Source organism: Leishmania martiniquensis, chromosome 10 (assembly GCF_017916325.1).
Source record: "Leishmania martiniquensis isolate LSCM1 chromosome 10, whole genome shotgun sequence".
NCBI lineage: Eukaryota > Euglenozoa > Kinetoplastea > Trypanosomatida > Trypanosomatidae > Leishmania > Leishmania martiniquensis.
In genome coordinates this window covers 527501-545031 of record NC_090145.1, presented here as the reverse complement: position 1 = coordinate 545031, position 17531 = coordinate 527501, and the positions used below count along the sequence as shown (strand labels likewise).

At 63.4% G+C, this 17531-nt stretch overlaps 7 protein-coding genes across 7 annotated transcripts; all 7 read left to right on the top strand.

Moving 5' to 3' along the window:
* Positions 1 to 414: 414 nt before the first annotated feature.
* On the top strand, positions 415 to 4035 carry LSCM1_07103 (uncharacterized protein; the record flags this gene model as incomplete). Its single annotated transcript, XM_067324491.1, has 1 exon — positions 415 to 4035. The coding sequence occupies one exon, from the start codon at positions 415 to 417 to the stop codon at positions 4033 to 4035; it is 3621 nt and encodes a 1206-aa protein (XP_067180695.1).
* A 1133-nt stretch (positions 4036 to 5168) lies between these two features.
* LSCM1_07102 (uncharacterized protein) lies at positions 5169 to 6329 on the top strand (the record flags this gene model as incomplete). Its single annotated transcript, XM_067324490.1, has 1 exon — positions 5169 to 6329. The coding sequence occupies one exon, from the start codon at positions 5169 to 5171 to the stop codon at positions 6327 to 6329; it is 1161 nt and encodes a 386-aa protein (XP_067180694.1).
* Positions 6330 to 7570: 1241 nt separating this feature from the next.
* LSCM1_07101 (uncharacterized protein) lies at positions 7571 to 8800 on the top strand (the record flags this gene model as incomplete). The annotated part of the gene is made up of 1 exon (XM_067324489.1): positions 7571 to 8800. One exon carries the CDS (start codon positions 7571 to 7573, stop codon positions 8798 to 8800), a length of 1230 nt encoding a protein of 409 aa, XP_067180693.1.
* A 1218-nt stretch (positions 8801 to 10018) lies between these two features.
* LSCM1_07100 (uncharacterized protein) lies at positions 10019 to 11041 on the top strand (the record flags this gene model as incomplete). Its single annotated transcript, XM_067324488.1, has 1 exon — positions 10019 to 11041. One exon carries the CDS (start codon positions 10019 to 10021, stop codon positions 11039 to 11041), a length of 1023 nt encoding a protein of 340 aa, XP_067180692.1.
* A 1029-nt stretch (positions 11042 to 12070) lies between these two features.
* On the top strand, positions 12071 to 13318 carry LSCM1_07099 (uncharacterized protein; the record flags this gene model as incomplete). Its single annotated transcript, XM_067324487.1, has 1 exon — positions 12071 to 13318. The coding sequence occupies one exon, from the start codon at positions 12071 to 12073 to the stop codon at positions 13316 to 13318; it is 1248 nt and encodes a 415-aa protein (XP_067180691.1).
* Positions 13319 to 13798: 480 nt separating this feature from the next.
* Positions 13799 to 14191, top strand: LSCM1_07098 (uncharacterized protein; the record flags this gene model as incomplete). The annotated part of the gene is made up of 1 exon (XM_067324486.1): positions 13799 to 14191. One exon carries the CDS (start codon positions 13799 to 13801, stop codon positions 14189 to 14191), a length of 393 nt encoding a protein of 130 aa, XP_067180690.1.
* Positions 14192 to 15294: 1103 nt separating this feature from the next.
* On the top strand, positions 15295 to 17049 carry LSCM1_07097 (uncharacterized protein; the record flags this gene model as incomplete). Its single annotated transcript, XM_067324485.1, has 1 exon — positions 15295 to 17049. The coding sequence occupies one exon, from the start codon at positions 15295 to 15297 to the stop codon at positions 17047 to 17049; it is 1755 nt and encodes a 584-aa protein (XP_067180689.1).
* Positions 17050 to 17531: the final 482 nt, after the last annotated feature.

Here is a 17531-nt window from a genome sequence, read left to right as displayed (position 1 = left end):
CTGAAGGCGTGCGCGGAAGGGTCATCACCTGCCCGCATCGCCCCCCTCCTCCTCCTCTCTCTTCGCCCCTTCTCGTCCCTATCCTCAGACGCACCCCCGCTCGCTCATCCGCTTGTGCGCGCGATGCTTACGGCGCAGAGTCACCTGCGCGTCCCCCGTCTCGCTCTCTTGACACCTCTTCCCTCTTTGTCGACCGTCAACCCTCCCCTACCCCTCTTGTCCCGCTTCACCAAGAGCGAGTGCTTCTCGCACACACAGACAGACAGACATACACACACACATACGCCGCCTTGCCTCCGCGCCTCTCTTCTCTTCACCCTTTTAGTGTAGCCTGTCTCCTCCCCCCACCCCACCCCCCGTCTGCGGGCAACGTGCGGCGACCTCACGCGAGCTGGCGTGTATGGAAGCGGAGCGATGGCTCACACGTCGCCCTCTGAGGCCATCTCCGTCGGGCAAGTGAGCGCCGCCACCGTAAAAGAGCTGTCTATCGCTGCCTCCTCGTTGAGGGGAGCCGCGCGATCGTTTTCGACCCGCACCGGCTCCGCGCTCCCGCGCGAGATCGTGGCATGGCTGCAGTCCCTACAACTCGGCTGCGCCGTCAAGCACCCCAAGCGCGACTTGGCAAACGGGTACGTGGTGGCGCACATTTGTGCCCACTACTGGCCGCAGGTCCCTCTGCACAGCTTTGAGAACAAAGCCGGCACCGCGAGCAAGCAGAGCAACTGGTTCGTGCTGCGCAAGATGCTGCGCCAGCAAGGGGTGGAGGTGAGCGCAGCCATGGTAGACGGGATGATGAACGGCGCGGACGGCTGCGCTGGCGCCTTCCTGCGGCAACTTTACACGGTGCTGACAGGCAAGCACGTGGACACCGAGGCAATGCCGCTGGAGGATGCGCTGCCGGAGGTGCCGGCCAGCAAGGTGCCCGTGTACGTGCCAAGCAGCACCGGCAGAGTCGCTGCACGCACGCGGCACCGCGCTGACGCGAACGGCCCTCTCCCCTCTGCCCATCAGGCCTCCCGGAGCAACCTCGCAGGCAGACGCCACAAGGACGTTCGGAGCGCCGCTTCGGTGCTGCTACCGCCCCTGCCGCCACCACTCCGGACGATGACACATGCGAGCCCGACCGCATCGCCGACACTCACGCCGACAGCAGAGAAAGCGGCCGAGAGTAAGCCGCTGCTCAATGTGTCTGTGCGACCTGCAGGGAAGGTGTCTACGGTACTTCCAGTGCGGCAAGCATCCGCCAGCGCCGCCAGCGCGCTTATCCTGGCCCAAGACTCCTCGCTGGCTGGTGCGTGGTTCTGCACGAAAGTCCATGAGTCAGTGCCTGCGGACGCCGTCGAGGGGCTGGTGGAGGACGGCGAAGCGGCCGCCGCGCCGACGCCGTCACTGCTTGCCGTCCTTCGCTGGCTCTCGGCTTGTCCGCCCGGCGAGGGAGGTGAGAGTGGCGCAACGGTTGGGAACGCAGGCGGCGGCAGTGAGGACCCTCAGCTAGCAGTGCTGCACATGGGTGTCTGGCAGGCGCTCGTTGGAGCGGTGCAGGAGCTGGCGCAGATTGTGGTGTACAGCAGCGGGCATGGCCTCGATGTCCTTGTGGACTGCCTCTTCGCCTCCGTCAAGAGCGCGCAGTCTCGGCTCGGTGGTGCTCACGAGAGAGACGCCGGCGACAGCGCGCCTTGCTGCTTTGTACGCAACGCTCTACGTTTCAGCGCCGCTCTGCTGGCGACGCTGAGCAGCCTCAACGTCCACCACGCCGTCGCCTGCTTTGAGGCGTACTTCGCGGCGTCGCCAAACTTTGCGCAGGCGTTGCACGGGCTGCATTGGTCGTTGGCAGCGGACTACGCCGATCTCATCACGGCCGTCCTGCCAGCAAACCGCCGCCTCGTCGCTCCGCTGCTGACTTCGCTATGGGGAACCATTGAGCACGTCGTGCGCGACTCAGCCGCCGAGATGGCACTCCACGCTAACGCTAACGCTGGCGACGGAGAGAGCCGCGCAGTCGGGGCAGAAGGCAGAGCAGAGGTGTGCCTATTAGTGCTTCTCCGTGCCCTGCTGGCCTCCCTACTGTTCATGAACGAGGGCGCCTCCTCCCGCAAGCCGTTAGAAGCAGCCGTGAGCGGTCACACCCAGATCAACGCCAGTGGTCCGTCATCAGCCAGCTCCGTCCGGCGCACCGCCTTGCGCTCCGGCAGGAACCGGGCCGTCGCGACGCTGACATCGCACGACGCCGTCACCAACGCTCTCGTCCAGCTTGCACAGCAGCGTAGCGCTGCAGCGCTGCAGCAGGCCGCTGTGGGCCGTGCGAACGAGGCCAGCTTCAGAGTTGAAGAGGCGGCTGTGGCGACGGAAAGGATGGCAGCGGCGGTTGCCCTTGCTGTGCAGGTGCTGCGGGTGGAGCTGCGCCCCTCGGTGATGGCAGCGTTGGTGGTGGGGGAGACCTTCTTGGAGGTCTACAACGCTCTCTTCCCTATGCCCGATGCAACCGCGACGTCAGCACCGTCACACACATCTTCGCCTACGCTCTCTGTGCTTAGGGCGCGATGGATACGCTGGTGTCTGCAGCGGCGGTTTGAACTTGGCTTGTCACCCCACTCGCCTACCGTCTCTGCGGCGGTCATCGCCTCGCCGTCCTCGTCGCACCCACGCCAGCAGCACCGACACGTCTCTTCCTCGTCCGGGCTCCGCGACGGACGCGACCATCGCGCCACCACTACCACGCTTGCCCCGTTGCCCGACTTGTGGGTGGACAACCACGAGACCCACGCCCTGCTCACTGGCGTGCAGATGCTCTGTTGCGAGCTGTCATCCGCTGCTGAGCTGTCGCAGCCGGCGGAGGCGGAGGCGCGCTTGCTGGTGGCGTGCGCGTTGGCCGAGTCGCTTCCGTTCCTCCCAGCAAAGTACAAGACCGATAACAGCAACGCTGCATGCTCGCTGTCGGCCTCTGCTGAGAAGCAGCGTAGCGGCGTGGCCTCGACGCCGGTTGCTGCAACCGGCGACGCCGAGGGCGGTGAGGTCTTCGCTGAGGATGCGGCAGAGGCCGCGCTGAACGTCTTGGTGCACGAGGCGACGCCAGCGCAGATACGCTCTATCCTTGGCTACTCATCGAAGTCGCGAACAGACGCAGCGACGCCAGAGGGGGAGGTGTTGGAGGACGAAACGCCGTGGATGGTGCACCGCTACCTGGGCCCTCTCCAGCCGTCTGGCTGGCTGGTCGTAGAGAGCGACGTGCTACTGCTCGTCAAGGCTGCTCTTTGCGTGCTCGGCAGCGGCGGCGCGCTGCCCTCATCGCCGCTCACGGCCGGTGATAAGGAATTGCGGAATCTTGGAAGCGGCGGCAGCATGCGTCGGCTGGCTGCCCGGGCCGCGGTGGCAGCCCGAGAAGGTCAGGTGGAAGAGAAGGTCGCTGAGCGGGTGGGATGGCTCGCCAGACTGGTGGTAGAGGGCCGCGCTGACTTTGACGGCGGCGTGCCGCTCCTAGTTATGGCACGACGCACCGACGATAGTTGCTCAGGATGTCGCACTCCCTCCGCGCTTCGAGAGGGCACGGCCCTCGTAGGCTCGGAAGTGCCGGAGGCAGAGGTGCAGCAGTGGCGAACGGTGCTCTCGTGGTGTTACGAGGACCTTCTCTTGGTAATTCAAGCCGCGAGCATGCGGCTGCGCCAGCGCGGAGGGGCCGTGGTCGGTGGAAGCCTTGCGGCCGCTTCAGTAGGCCAGGGCTCGGGCAACGGCAAGGACACTGCCGCAGCCGTCGCGGCGCACCTCTCTGAAGCCGTTGGTAAGGAGCTGCTGGTGCTAGCGCAGAAAGCGGAGGGGGTTGTGTGCAGTTTTTGGCGGGAGCTGGCGCCAATCCTCTTAGTATCTGAGGCGGCCGGATCGAAGAGCGAAGCGGAGCGGCGCTGCGTCAGCGCTGCAGCCCCCTCCGCCGTCTTGAATTCGGCCTTCATGGGCGGCCCGCTCTTCTCCTTCCTGGAGAGCGTGTCGCAGGAGGAATTGGTGGCGGCGGTGAGCTGGATCTGTGCCGTTTTTAGTGCGTAGCCTTCCTCCCCTTCCCCCCCCTTCGACTCTTCCTCACAGTCCCACGCGGTCGGCTTACCCCTCCTTCTCTGGTCGTGGCGGAGGATTCTGCGACTGGCGTTCGAAGTGACCGGAGGCACATGTACCTGCTTACATGCGCGTATGTGGGGAGGGGGGAAGCGAGCGTGCGTGTGTGTCTCGGTGCCCGCCCCACCCGGCCACCCCCTGCCGCACCGCCTCCTCTCCCCATCGCAGCCACATCTCTTCAACACTGCACGTGATGGCGGTGTGCAGCCCAGGCATACAAGAGGAGGAGGAGGGTGCGAGGTGAACAACGCGTGTGCTTGGATGTGAAATAATTTGGCAGGGCCCTTGTATGTACAGCGCAACTGCAGGCTCGCTCGCTCGCTCTCTCTCTGGTGTGCGGTTGACGTTAGCAGCAGGCACGGGAGGGGCAATCCGAAGGGCGGCGCACGAAGCAAAAAAATGTTCGAAGATGAAAATGTCGCGGGTGGCCGAAAGTGGAACGCTAAAGGTGTGTTTGAGGGGGGAGGGGGAGCGAGGCTGACCCCAGCAGAGTCGCTTCACCTATCCGCGCCCCCACCCCTCGCTCTCCAGTTCCCTTCGCCCCAGCACCACTACCACCACCCTGTCCCTCCGCTCCGCCTCACAGATAGAAAGAGCCGGGCGGATGGCATACAGTGTCGCCTCGTGCTGCTACCCGATCCACGCCGACTCAAAGCAGCGATGTGGGCGAGAGGTGCTGAGTTGAGGACATGCCGTGTCAGCACACACACACACGAGACGAATATCGCCTGATGGCCCCTCTCCCCCTCTCCTCTGCTTCTCTGCGTTCGCTTCCTTCGGTGATTTGCCTATGGGCGCTTTCGGAGGTGTCTCTACCCCGCCCGCCTGCACGCCACTCCCCCTCTCTCTCTGTGCAACGGTTCAGTAAAGTGGTGGCTCGAATCAACCACACAGCACCAACACGCACACTGGGCCGGAGAAGAGCGAGTGTCGGGGGACAGATCAGTACGCGCACGCAGAGCCTCACATACAGATAAACGCCCCCCCTCCTCCTCTCTAGCACACAGGCACACACACGCGGGCGCGCGCCGGAGCACTCTCCATCGCACCACCACCACCACCTCGCCATGCCGCTGAAGAGCGCCGTCAAGAAGGCTGGCGCTGGCGCTGCGGCGGGCAAGCGCAAGAAGCTGTCCTTTGCCGAGTCGGCGGTGAAGGCAGCCGCGGCCGCCGTTCAGACCACGCACGTCAACGCGCCAGTCGAGAAGGCAGCGGCGCACGCCCCTCCAGCTGCTGCTGCTCTTCAGAAGAAGGGCCAGCAGGTCAAGACAGGTACCAACGCAGCGAAGAAGCGCGCCGTTGCGGGCATGAAGCTTCGTGGCATTGTGAAAGCCAAAAGGTCTGAGGAAGATGCAGCTGCACCTCATGCGCCGAGCGACGAGGAAATCTCGAGCGATGATGAGGATGACATGCTGAACAGCGGCGTGGCCGTCAACGGGGACGCGAATGACCTTAGCGACACTGCAGACCGCGCCGCCTCCACGCCCCGCCAGCGCGACAGCAGCGGCACCATCAAGCCATACCGCGCCGTGCGCCTCAGCTTTCTGCCGCCTGAGTTTCAAGAGCCTCAGCTTTACAAGTTTCTCAACCAGTTTGGGGCAACGGTTCTGAACTGCTTCTGCGTGCGTAGCAAGCGCTCTCATCGATCTCGCGGTATTGCGTACGTCGCGTTCGACAAGGAGTCTGTTATACCGCTTGTGGTGGAGGAGTGCAACGGCATGGCGCTGGGCGGCATGTCCGTACGTGCGCGTGCCGTCACGATGCGGCGCCCCATGCCGTCGCGCCAGATGGTTGCCCGTCGCCGCGCGCTCGCCTACGCGTACAGAACAAAGGGCACGCCGCTGAAAAAGCACGACGTGCGCCGCAAGGACCCTGTCGCCCTGCTCCTCAAAGCAGCACGCACGGAGGAGGACAACAACAGATACCTCCAGCGCCTCGGCATCGACTTCAAGACGGACTTCTTCAAGTCCCAGCTGGCCACACTGCCGCCTGGGCTCCGGAAGAAGAGGCGATCGGGAGCGAAGAAGCCGAAGAGCGGCGCTGGCTCAGCGACCGGTACGGCCAAGGCGATTGTGACCACCACCCACGTGGCAGCAGAGCAGCCCCTGCCTAGCCAGCAGGCGAGTGGCGAGGCGCCGACCCCCAAGGCACCGGCAAAGAAGCGGGTTGCCAAGAAGGTCACTCGTCCAGCGGCGAAGCGAAGCGCACGCGCAAAGACGACGGCGTAAGCGACGATAAATAAAGAGAGAGCCGTGGGAGGTGTGTGTGTGTGGTGTGTCGCTTACGGCGCATGTCTTCTTTTTGGTTTTAACCGGCGATAATGACGGATAATATCGAATGGGTCTCTGGTGTGCGCACGACTCTGTGGCTATCCTCTTTTGTGTGCATGTTTTGTTCGTGGGCAATGCCCGTTGGCCCTGTGCGTGGCCCTCACACGCATGCACTCGCACTCGTGCAAGCCGGTGGCAAGAGAGGGGCTTTAGGGGCCTCTGCACCTTCTGGGAAAGTCTCTCGAGCAGCCTGACGCAGTCGTCATCTGTCTGCGTGGGGGAAGGGCGACATGGAACTCATCGCACGTTCAAACCGCTGCCGCCGCCGCCGCCACCCACACACTCTCTCTTTCTCACGCTCACTCTCAACTCCTTTGCTGAACTCGTGCTGTCCCATCTCCGCGGCATACGCACACCTTTGCGTATGCGCTCCAATGCATTTTTTTTCGCTGCTGCTGCCGCTGCTGAAGACCTCGCCTGGCTCAGTGAATTCTGTCACCGCATATACCCGCAAGCGAGCACCGTTTGCCTTCCGTCAGGGCCGCCACTGCTGTCCCTCACCTCTCCTGCCGTTGCTCTCTACCCCCATTACTGATCTTGTGTGTGTGTGTGCGTGTGTGTTTACCAATTGCGGTTGTCGGTGCTTCTTCCCCTCCCCTCCCCCCTGCAGCGGCATCATTAGCAGGCGTAAGCCGCGGCATCCGTGGTGACGAAAGCACCAGACATATCACCATTGCCGCACTCATGCAAGTCCGCGTCTTGCCGATCAGTCCCCGCCCCATCTCCCCCTCTCCCTTCTCGTGTATCTCTGCATCTGTGTGGCTGTGCTCGGCGTCTTATATTTTTTTGTCCCTCTCGCGGCAGCGCTCGGTTTGCAGTTACTTGTGTGCTGCGTCTTCGGCTTCATTCATGGACGCGCCCGTCCGTATACTCTCTCTCACTCTCCGCCTTCTTGCACAAGAGGCCTCTGCTGCTAGCGTCGTTCTCCTTCCACCTCCCTCCCTCCCCTCCCCTCCCCCCGCCGCCGCTACCTCAATCTTTTCTTCCACCTCTTCTTCCGCACACGCACACACACACGCGCACACAGCGGCCTACGTGCTTCTTCCTTGCCTCTGTCGCCGCAGCGTCGGCCAGCTCCCTCCCCCGCCCATCGCTACCGTGGCCGTGCCTACAGCGCGCGAGCTGGCTGACAAGAGAGAATGGTAACCGAGTCTTCCTTGGTCCAATCAGGCAACCTCATGTCCGACACCTCCGCTGCCTCCAGCACTACAACAGTGCACGCGCCTCGCCACCATCATGGCCACCCTCACACCCCGAAGCATCGCGCACCGGAGCAGGACAGCTCTGCCTCGCCGTCGCCCTCAACGTCGCTTGGATTTCGCTCCTGTGACGCGGAAGAGAGGCCACCGCTGCACGCGCACACAACCAGCGTCAACCGTAGCTACTCGGACCTCCACCAAGGCGCCTTCCTGTGCTACGCATTCGGCCTGTGCGCTCTCCGCACGGCTCTTCAGCAGCCGATGAACTTAGCTCTCGCTCGGAAGCAGACGAGCGCCGCAGCGAACGAAATGACAACATGGGGCGTCCTCTCGCAGATCTTTGCGTACGAGGGGCGGTGGCGCGGCCTCCTGCGGGGCATCGGCTCCCTCTCGGTCGGGTGCGCACTGAGCGAGGTCATTTACCTATGCATTTTTGAGTGGGGCCGAGAGCGGTTGCCCGTTGACAGTGCCCTGACCCGAGATGCCCTCTCCGGATACGCTGCCGACGCTGCGTGTCGCATGGTGCATATCCCGCTCAGCATCATTGCGTTTCGCCAGATGACGGCGCCCCTGTCCCGGCGCATGAACTCGTGGAGGACGCTGCAGCAGATGTACGCGGAGCGCGGCGTACGCACGGTGTTCGCCGGCTTCGGCACGACCCTTGTCGTCGGGTGTCAGTGGACGGCGGTATGGTGGGCGATGTACGGTCATCTGAAAAGTATCCTCTACGGCGTTTCCGGGCCACATCTGCAGCGACTCTCTGAATCGTGCGAAGCGTCCGCGAGAAAGGGCGACCGAGCGAGTAGGAAATGGCGTCTGCCGAGCTGGTGCACATCCGCCGAGGACAACGTCCTCATCAACGGTGTCGCCTCCGTCACCACAAGCGCAGCCACCGCGGTGCTCTTCAATCCGTACCTCGTGGTGCGAACAAACCTTCAAGTAACCCCCGGCGCCACGCTGTGCTCCGTAATTCGGCAGCTGCACCGCACGTGGGGCTTTCGCGGCTTCTACAGCGGCCTGATGCTGAGCGTCAACGCATGCATCGTGGATGGCGCCTTGGCGTCTACCAGCTACGAGTATGCGAAGCTGTGGGCCGACCGCACGCGGGATGGCCGAAAGCCACAGCTGCCCCCGCGCAGGGCAGCGTCGGCTGACATGCACGACAGCTAAACGGGGCAGCGAAAAAGAGCGCAGCACCGTTGCGCTGAAGTGTTTCATCGACCGCCTCCTTGTATTGCTACATAGATGGATGTGCCAGTTCGAGATACGCGTGCCGTATCGGTCAGAAGGCGTCAGTGTGGGGATAGGGCAGAGGTTAGGTAGTGTAAAGGAGTGGGACTGTGCATTACTGTTGGTGCGCGCGTGCGTGTGTGTGTGGCACGAATAGAAAGCAAAACGGGAGCGTTAGTTAGTGACTTGTGGCAGTAGTGATGGACGTCTTGGCTCATGGACAAGGCAACTGCCCCCCCGACACACACACACACACATTGTGCACAGAGGAGGCGGTGCGTGGAGGAGTCAGGAGCGCCAGCATCGCTCCCCATTGCACTGCTGACTCTTCCTCTAAGCACCAGCGCCCCCTTCGCTCGCTTCCATCTCTGAAGTCTTCGTCCATCACGGCGCCACGCACCAGCAGCGGGCAGGACCCCTCCCTCGACTCCTCGTTGGCCCTCCCTCCCCGCGCGCTGTGTGCTTCCTCGCAGAGCAAACCATGTGAGCGGTGCACGTGCCTGCGTACCTTTCTCGGCCTCTTCCCCTCCCACCCCGTGCGTCTTTGGACCAGCTGCAAGCGTACAACGCACAGGTCTCTCAGTGCGCGCACCAGCGCAGGTGGTAAAGGTCAGCTCTTCATTGGACGTACTGCTGCTCGTATGTGTACCGGTGCCCTCTGCGCCACCCCACCCCCAGACACACACACACAGTTTTCCTGTGTGTGTGTGTGTTTGTACGCACGCACGCACTCTTTTCACCCGAGTGTGCGCGCGTGCATGTAGGCATGCGCGTACCGTCTCCCTTCTCTCACGGCCCCTCCGCTCCTCTCCCTTATCGCTCGCAGGTGAGCCCCTCCGCACGGGGGGCCACGGACGCGTGCGCCGCGGCAGAGAGGAAGGTGAGAAAACAACACAGCATCGCCGTCGCCGTCGTCGCACTGCTCGATGGTGAGGCGCGCGCACATACCCGGAAATGGCGAGCCCTCTCTCTCTCTCGAATGCAATGTGTGGTACGCGCGACCCGATGTGGTCCACGTCTGTGTGCACTGCCGTCCTATAGCGATCCCCTCCCCCCTCCTTCGCCCTGCGCCGTGCGTGCCTCTGCGTCACCATCGTCCTCCTTCCCAAGAATCCCATACAACTACCGTCAGCCCATCCACTCTCTATAGACTCTGCCATGTCCCATAGCAGCTTCGACTCTTCAGGCCATGTCGACCCCGATCTTCCGCTCACCCCGGAGGGGCATACCTATCACGTCATCTGCACCAGCGAGCACCTTGCGGACCGCATCATCCTGGTCGGTGACCCAGGCCGCGTGAAGTTGGTGAGCACCTACCTAGACATGGGTAGTATTCTCTACGAGGCCTCGCACCGTGAGATCAACGTCGTGACTGGCACGTACCACGGAGTACCGGTGACGGTGCTCAGCACCGGCATGGGCACCGACAACGTCGAGATCGTCCTTAACGAGGTGCACATCCTGAAGGAGTACGATGTGCAGAAACGGCGCTGGCGCACTCGCGTCGGGGAAGCCCCGGCGGACCCGCTCGAGACGCCGTTCGATCCATCAAAGGTGAAGCTGATTCGCGTTGGCACCTGCGGCACACCCAACGACGACGTGCAGGTCGGCTGCCTGGCCATCACACAGTACGCCATCGGCATGGACAACACTTGCCAGTACTACGACGCCCCGGCGGTGAGCCGCACGGCAGACGTGCAGGAGGTGCTGGCGAAGGCGCAGGCAACCTCTCTTCGGAAGGTGCAGCTGTACGCAACCAAGGCGGCACCAGCCATCACGCAGGGACTCGTGGATGCCTGTCAGGCGCTCAACCGCAAGGCAGATCCGTCGGCGCAGCAGCGCTACTACGTCGGCACCACGTGCAGCGGCAGCGGCTTCTACGGGTGCCAGGGCCGCGGTGTCGGCCGCTTTCGCGGCCACCTCACAGTCCCGCATCTCACTGAGGAGCTCGGTAACTTGCGCTTCAACGTCAGTGAAGGCGAGCAGCGCGTCGCGAACATTGAGATGGAGAACAGCGCTCTGTGCTACCTCAGCAACCTCCTTGGCTATCAAGCGGGCACGGTGTGCGTCGTCGTTGCACGGCGCTCCCGTAACGACCCCGCCTTCGCCACCCCAGAGGACGTGGCCAAGGCTCTCTCGAACGCCATCACGATTGCTCTGGAGACTCTCACGAAGGAGTAGGCAAACAACTGTCGTGTAAGCGCCGCGGGGAGGGGCAGCGAAAGGGAAATGAGGGGCTCGGAGAGGCGGCACTGTGGGCCCTTACCCCGCCCCCCCCTACCCTCCACCTCCAGGACCCTCAGTCTCCTCTCTCCCTCTCAACCCGCACCCCCTCACTCAACCTTATGCCGCTTCGGCGGCCCCCCTCCCCCCTTCCTTTCTGTATCGCTTGTCTTGACTTTATGCGGTGCCAGTCTCCAACTCGCTCGTGGCTCGTGTGTGTGTGTGGTGTGCGCGCGTCTTACCGTGGCCAGCGTCTCCGCCACGCAACGTGAGTCGAGCGCCGCCCTACCCGCCCTCCGCCATGTCACCAGCCCATGCGGCCTCTCCGGCTCCCCTCTTCTCCCCCTCCCGCACCCGCTCATACGCACGCACGCCTGTGGGAAGAGTGAGCGCCGGGTGAGACACGCTCGAGTCGCGCTTTCGCGTTGCCCCTCGTGTATGGTGGTGCAAGCGTTGGCGCTGCGACCTGTCGCTGCAGCGATGTGTCGCTCCAGCCTCCCTTTGGCGCGGGTGCTCGGCCCCGTCGCCACCGCAAGTGGCTCGGGGGGTGGAGGGACTGCCTGACCTCCCGTTCTCTCATACACTCAGCGAAGGAAGATGGGGAAAAAAAGAGGAGGCGAAACGTCGCTTGGAGCGGCAGGAGGCACTCATGGCGTACACCCACTCCACTTCACGGGCGTGGCCTATGCGCGCGAGGAGAAAGTGGCGCAGCTGGAGGTGGCGATGCAAGGGTAAAGCGTGTACGCCGCACGGCACCGACCTCCTGCTGTGTCCTCCCGCAGTCAGCAGCCGGTCCTCCCAAGCATGAGTGACTCCAGGACGCGAGTAAAAGACGCCGCACCCGCTCGTGCGCCTGCACGCACCATCCCCTCTCTCCCCTCTTTTTCTTTGGCCATCAGCGCTTCGCTCCGCTCTCCTTCACCAAACGGTGCGCTGGCCAGAGTGGTGAAACGCAGGGCCGCCCAATGCGGATCGCAGGTCATGTCCATGATGACAGGCCGCACTCGGCCACCGAATACGTCACCGCTCCCGGCGCTCATGGCAGCGCTGGAGCTCTTTGAGGGCAAGCCTCATACGGTGTCAAGCACTCACCCTGCGCCGTCGCACCTCCTGCACACATTCGCCGGCTGCACCTATGAACTGGCCACCCTGCAGAAGAAGGGTTCAATGGAGGCCGCAGCTGAGCGACGGTCGCCGCCACTCGTCGGCCACAGTGCCACGGCGCTGGCGAAGGAAGTGGTGCGGCGCAGGAGCAGCAACGACCGTGACACGGAGAGCAGTCACTCGCATGACCCGCGCCAGGCGGGCGTCGGTGCATCCGCTGCGGCAGAGAGTGAGCGTCTGCCCACAACCACTTCCTACCCGCCCATGAGCATTCGGCTTGTGTGCCCCATCCCGTATGCTCAACTGAACCAATTCAACAACCTGGCTGACGTGCTGGGCACTGCGTTGCGTCAGGTGGCACCGCATTGCGTGTACGGCCTGCTCTCCCCCTCCGAGACGGGCGCGACGTCCGCAATCGCAGAGTTGCCCCCCTCTGTTGGTCTCTGTATTCCAGCCGGCGTGCCGCCGCGAGAGAGGGCGGCCGCTGTGGCGTTCGCTGCAGACCTGAGCATTCGTATTCTTCAGCCGGTCGTCGAGGGGCTTCTCGAGCGCAGCGGCGCCACGCAGCAGCAGGAGAGCGTACTGCTACTGCCTCGCATGGGCAGCACGATGGAAACAGCTGGGTCGCAGCCGGCAAAGCACACGGGGGCGATCTTCTCTGCGGAAGCCCTCTTCGCCACGGCGACGCCGACGCCTGTTGCGCCAGTGTCACCTGGTAGAAGCTCCTCGGCCCAGGCGGCGCTGGCCCCTTGGTATGCTGGCACCGTCTCCTTAACTGTTTGCGTTGGCACCGACGACGAAGGCGATGCGGCACTCATACGCCGTTACTTGGCAGCCTTCGCCGAAGTGGAGAGGGCGCCGGTGCTACTGCTTGTTCGCGAGTCGCCAGAGCCGCCCTCAGGGGTCAGCGTTGCTGCTGGCACGACGGTCAGGGCGGAACACTCGTACGTGTGGTGGTGTACATTAGTTTTCGCCCCACATCAGATCACGTCGCCAGCCTCCCTGCATCGGGGGCTGCGCTGGGCGCGTGAACTGCGGCCGACCGTACTCTTTCACGTGCATCAAGAGCGAATGGCGATGCACGCTGAATTGCGCCAACAGCTGCGTCAATACGCGGCGCATTTTCAGTGACTCGAAGCAGCGGCTGGTGCGGGGGGGGAGGCAATCACCGCCCTTGCTCCCTTCAGAAGGCTCACCACTGATAGCCGCGACAGAGAGCCCTCCTCCTCCTCCCCTCCGCATCTGTCTGCCGTGCAGAAGTGAAGGGAACGCGTATGTGGCGGCGGCGGCGGAGGGGGAGGGGGAGGGGGGAGTCCGTGACGAACGTAAAAAAAAAGGCGCCACAGCACGGCTCCGCTCCGCGATGCGTTGCATCCCCTTCGCTGCGGTACGGTGGGCATGGGCGGCTCCCCACCCTCTCAGCTGTGCGTGTGCTTTACTCTCATGCTGCCCGTTCTTGCGCGCCCTTTATCTTCGCTGCACTAGTCTTCCTCGACCTTTGCCCGCTACAACGGCGACCCGTTCACACCGCATCTTCCCCCAGCCACCACAACACACCCTCCCCCAACCACCACCACCAACACCACCACCCACCACCACCCTGCAACCGTCATGTCCCGCACGAAGGAGACCGCCCGCACGAAGCGCAGCATCACGTCGAAGAAGAGCAAGAAGACGCCGAGCGCGGCGTCGGGCGTGAAGAAGGTGCACCGCCGCTGGCGCCCGGGCACCTGCGCGATCCGCGAGATCCGCAAGTTCCAGAAGAGCACGAACCTGCTGATCCAGTGCGCGCCGTTCCAGCGCCTTGTGCGCGAGGTGTCGAGCTCGCAGAAGGAGGGCCTGCGCTTCCAGAGCAGCGCGATCATGGCGATTCAGGAGGCGGTCGAGTCGTACGTTGTGTCGCTGCTGGCCGACACGAACCTCGCCTGCATCCACGCGAAGCGCGTGACGATCCAGCCGAAGGACGTGCAGCTGGCGATGCGCCTGCGCGGTGAGCGCCACTAGAGAGCGGAAGCGACTCTTGATCACAGACACGCCCTCCCTGTCTCTCTATGTGTCTCTCTCCCCACCCGCATCACGTGCACGCACGCACAGATGCACCGCATAGACGCCTTTTCTTCTTTTTTCCTTCTGATACGCCGTCATTATTTACTTTACTGCCTGTGATGGGCCTCCCCTGTGCACACCTGCCCCAGTCCGATCCTCGCGCGGCGTCCTTCCTCTCCCAATCCAGTACCTAATTCACACCCCATCGCTTGCCCCTCACTCCCTCTTCTACTCTGTGTGTGTGTGTGTGTGAGGATGGCATGGCGCCTCTCATTCGGCTCACCGTTCCCGTGATCAACGTCTTCGCCGCTTTTTCTTTGGCGTGGGCGTGGCGGAGGCTCGGAAATGGAGAGCGGAGGAGCTTTGTGTGAGACCCCTACGCCTGCGCACCCACGCCGGCGCACCCCATTTGCACGAGGCCATTCACCTCTGCGAGCGGCCCGTGCGAGGGCAAAGAGGGAGGAGGGAGGGGGGTTGAGCTGGCGGCTGGCTAGCGAGGGGCGCTGTGGTTGTGTCCGGCAGGGCGCGTGCATCGGTGTGCATACGCAAGACAAACAGAAAGATAACCGCGCGCGTGTACGCAATCCTGAGAGAGTGGCAGCACAGAGGGAGAGCGCTGACCTCCCCGGCCCTCGCACGTCTACCATTCGCTGTGAATACGTGCGTGCTTTTTTTTCAGCGGAAGGGAGCTTCTCACCTGCAACGGCGCGCGAGGCTTTCCACGGGTGGTGTTGAAGCGAAGTACCAACGTCTGTTTTCTTCCCCCATGAATGGTCGATCGCTTTCCCTCAACCCGACGAAGAGCATGCGGTGCGACTGCCAGCATCACCGCAAGCCTCTCCACTATCATCTCTGGGGTTCTCTTGCCCACCTCCCTCCGCCCCTTTTCTCAGCATCTCACGCACGCACGCGCACACACAGAAACGCACAGGCGCATCAAGGTGGATTGTGCTCGTCGCCGCCCTTTTTTTTTCTCTGAGCTCTGACTTGCCTGTCTCTTCCACCCTCTTGCTCTGCTGTCTTCCCCCCTCACACATACACACACTCACCTCTTAGTCTCTATGAAGGGTCATGGCCCAAACTGCTCCGCCATTGAAAACGGCGTGGAGCACCTCTACGCGCACGTTAAGTGGTTTCCCGCAGTCAACTCACTGGCTGAGTTGCTGGAGGCAGTGCAGGCTATCGATCAATTACTGGACGCCGCACCTCGGGCCGGGGCGCGCGGCAGCGAATCTGAGATAAAGCCTAGTACGCTGGCAGGCACCACCGTCAGTGGTCATACTAGTGGTTGCAGGGCAGGTGGCCACGGCAGCGGTGCAGCTACTGCCGGCTGCTCTAACGCGCCGGTGTATTCTGTCGTTGGCATACAGGCCGATATTCAGTGGCACACTGCTTCTGAAACGGCCATCATGTGCACAGACGCCCTGTCTGGCGCAACACCGCACATGCGCACCGGCAGCGGCAACGATGGGCGAAGCGCGCAGAGCGACCGCTCCCCCGACGCTGCGGTTGAAGGCGTCACAGTTTCTCTCGAAGACTTTCTCTGCACGCTGGCGGAGGCAGCGAAGGGGTGGCGGCAACGCGCCGCCGTCTCAGCAGCTCCTCTCTGCTCCCCTGTAACGGTGCCCCCTCTGCGAGTCATTGTGAAGCTCAACTTCAAAGATCTTCCGGCAGCGCAGCAGCTCCTTACACGCGCCGAGGCGCACACGTGGGTCGGCCTAGAGGAACTGTGCAGGCAACCCCACAGCGAGGGAGGCACAGCTGACGTCATGTCAACTTGTGCGCCCCAGCACTCGTTACCCACAGTCCTCGATCGCTCAACCGACGCGGCAGCGACGCCATCAGAGGCCGTGGCCATCGAGCTGTGGTGGAGCGCTGACGTGGTTGCGCAGTGCGGGGTGACTCCGAGCCCCTTGTCCTTCGCCGCGGCCCCGCCGTCTGTTGTGCAGGGCCTGATGGCGCGGACGGCGCAGGTGCTTGGCCCTCGCATTGCACTGGGATTCTCTCTTGGCTGGGTCCTTTGTCCTCGCTCCGTGCCAGCTGAAGTGCTGCCGCAAGCCAGGGTCAGTCAGCCGTTACCGATCGCTGCCGATGTGACAGACGAGATGCCTCCACCGCGATATATCTTTTACAACCTTCTCGAGGATGCACCAGCCATGAAATCCTTTGTGGACGGCTTCTGGGCTGAGCTTCGGTCATCGCAGCACCCGCAGCACAGCCATGACGCAGTCGCGGAGTCGAGCGGAGGCACCTCCCTCTCTGGCTCCGCGGCCAGAGAGGGGGTGGAGGAAAGCAGCGGCGATCAGGCAGCGCTGAGCGCGGCACCGCCATCGCCGGCATCTCGCCTGGTGAAGCTCATCACGTTCCCCATGCTGTTTGAGAGCGTGTTTGCCGACGTCTACACAGCAAAAGAGCGGCAGCAGGCCTTCGAGTCCTCAGTAGCGGCTGCGGCCTCTCTGACGGCAGCGGCGCGGAAGGCGGACGAAACTCGCCGCGTTGCTTCGGCCGTGCTGGCACACACCACGAAGCTCCTCAGCGCCTCGCATGAAGGGGTGAAGCCAAGTGCGAAGGTGCACATGCGCCATCCAGCGGGCACGGCGGCGGGGGCGGAGCCGCTCGAAGAGGCGCTGAAGCACGCCGCGGCCCCGGCCACCACGACGGCACCGTCGCACGCGCTGCGCGTCTTCCCAACGTTTTGGAAGGCGACGCGACCGCCTCCGCACGCGCCGCTGGGCAGCGATGACGATGGCGCCTTTCAGGTAAATGTGGACAAAGCCGCACGCGTCTTCTTTCCCAACTGCACCATCGATGGCTGACGAAGATGGCCGCGACAGGCGCCGTCAGCGCTCACTACTATGGGGCGCGGGCGAAACGGGGAAGAGCCCGTAGCGAGGGTGAGGGCGGGGCGGGGGAGAAATCGAAGGACTCCCTCGATAGGACTGCTTTGCAAGACAACTTTGCACCTGGCCTCACAGCCGAAACAAGGTAGGCGTACATATACCGGCAAGCCACGCGTGCGCATCAGCCTCCTCGATGGCGTCTCTCTCGTCTTCGTATGTGCTGCCTCTTCCCCTGCCCCCTTCCCACCGGACTTCGGTAGTGATTGCAGCCTCCGTCGCGGCAGCTGTCGCTGCTTATGGCCTCTTTCCACGCCGTGCAAGCGCACGTCGGCGTATGCGCGCTCTCATAATAAACGCCCTTCCTCGGCTCTGCTTCTGCTTCTCTGAGTCACCGCGCTCCCCGCTGAGTTAGCTGTTGCCTGATCGCGCGTGAGGAAGGGGGAGGCGGCGCACCTCTC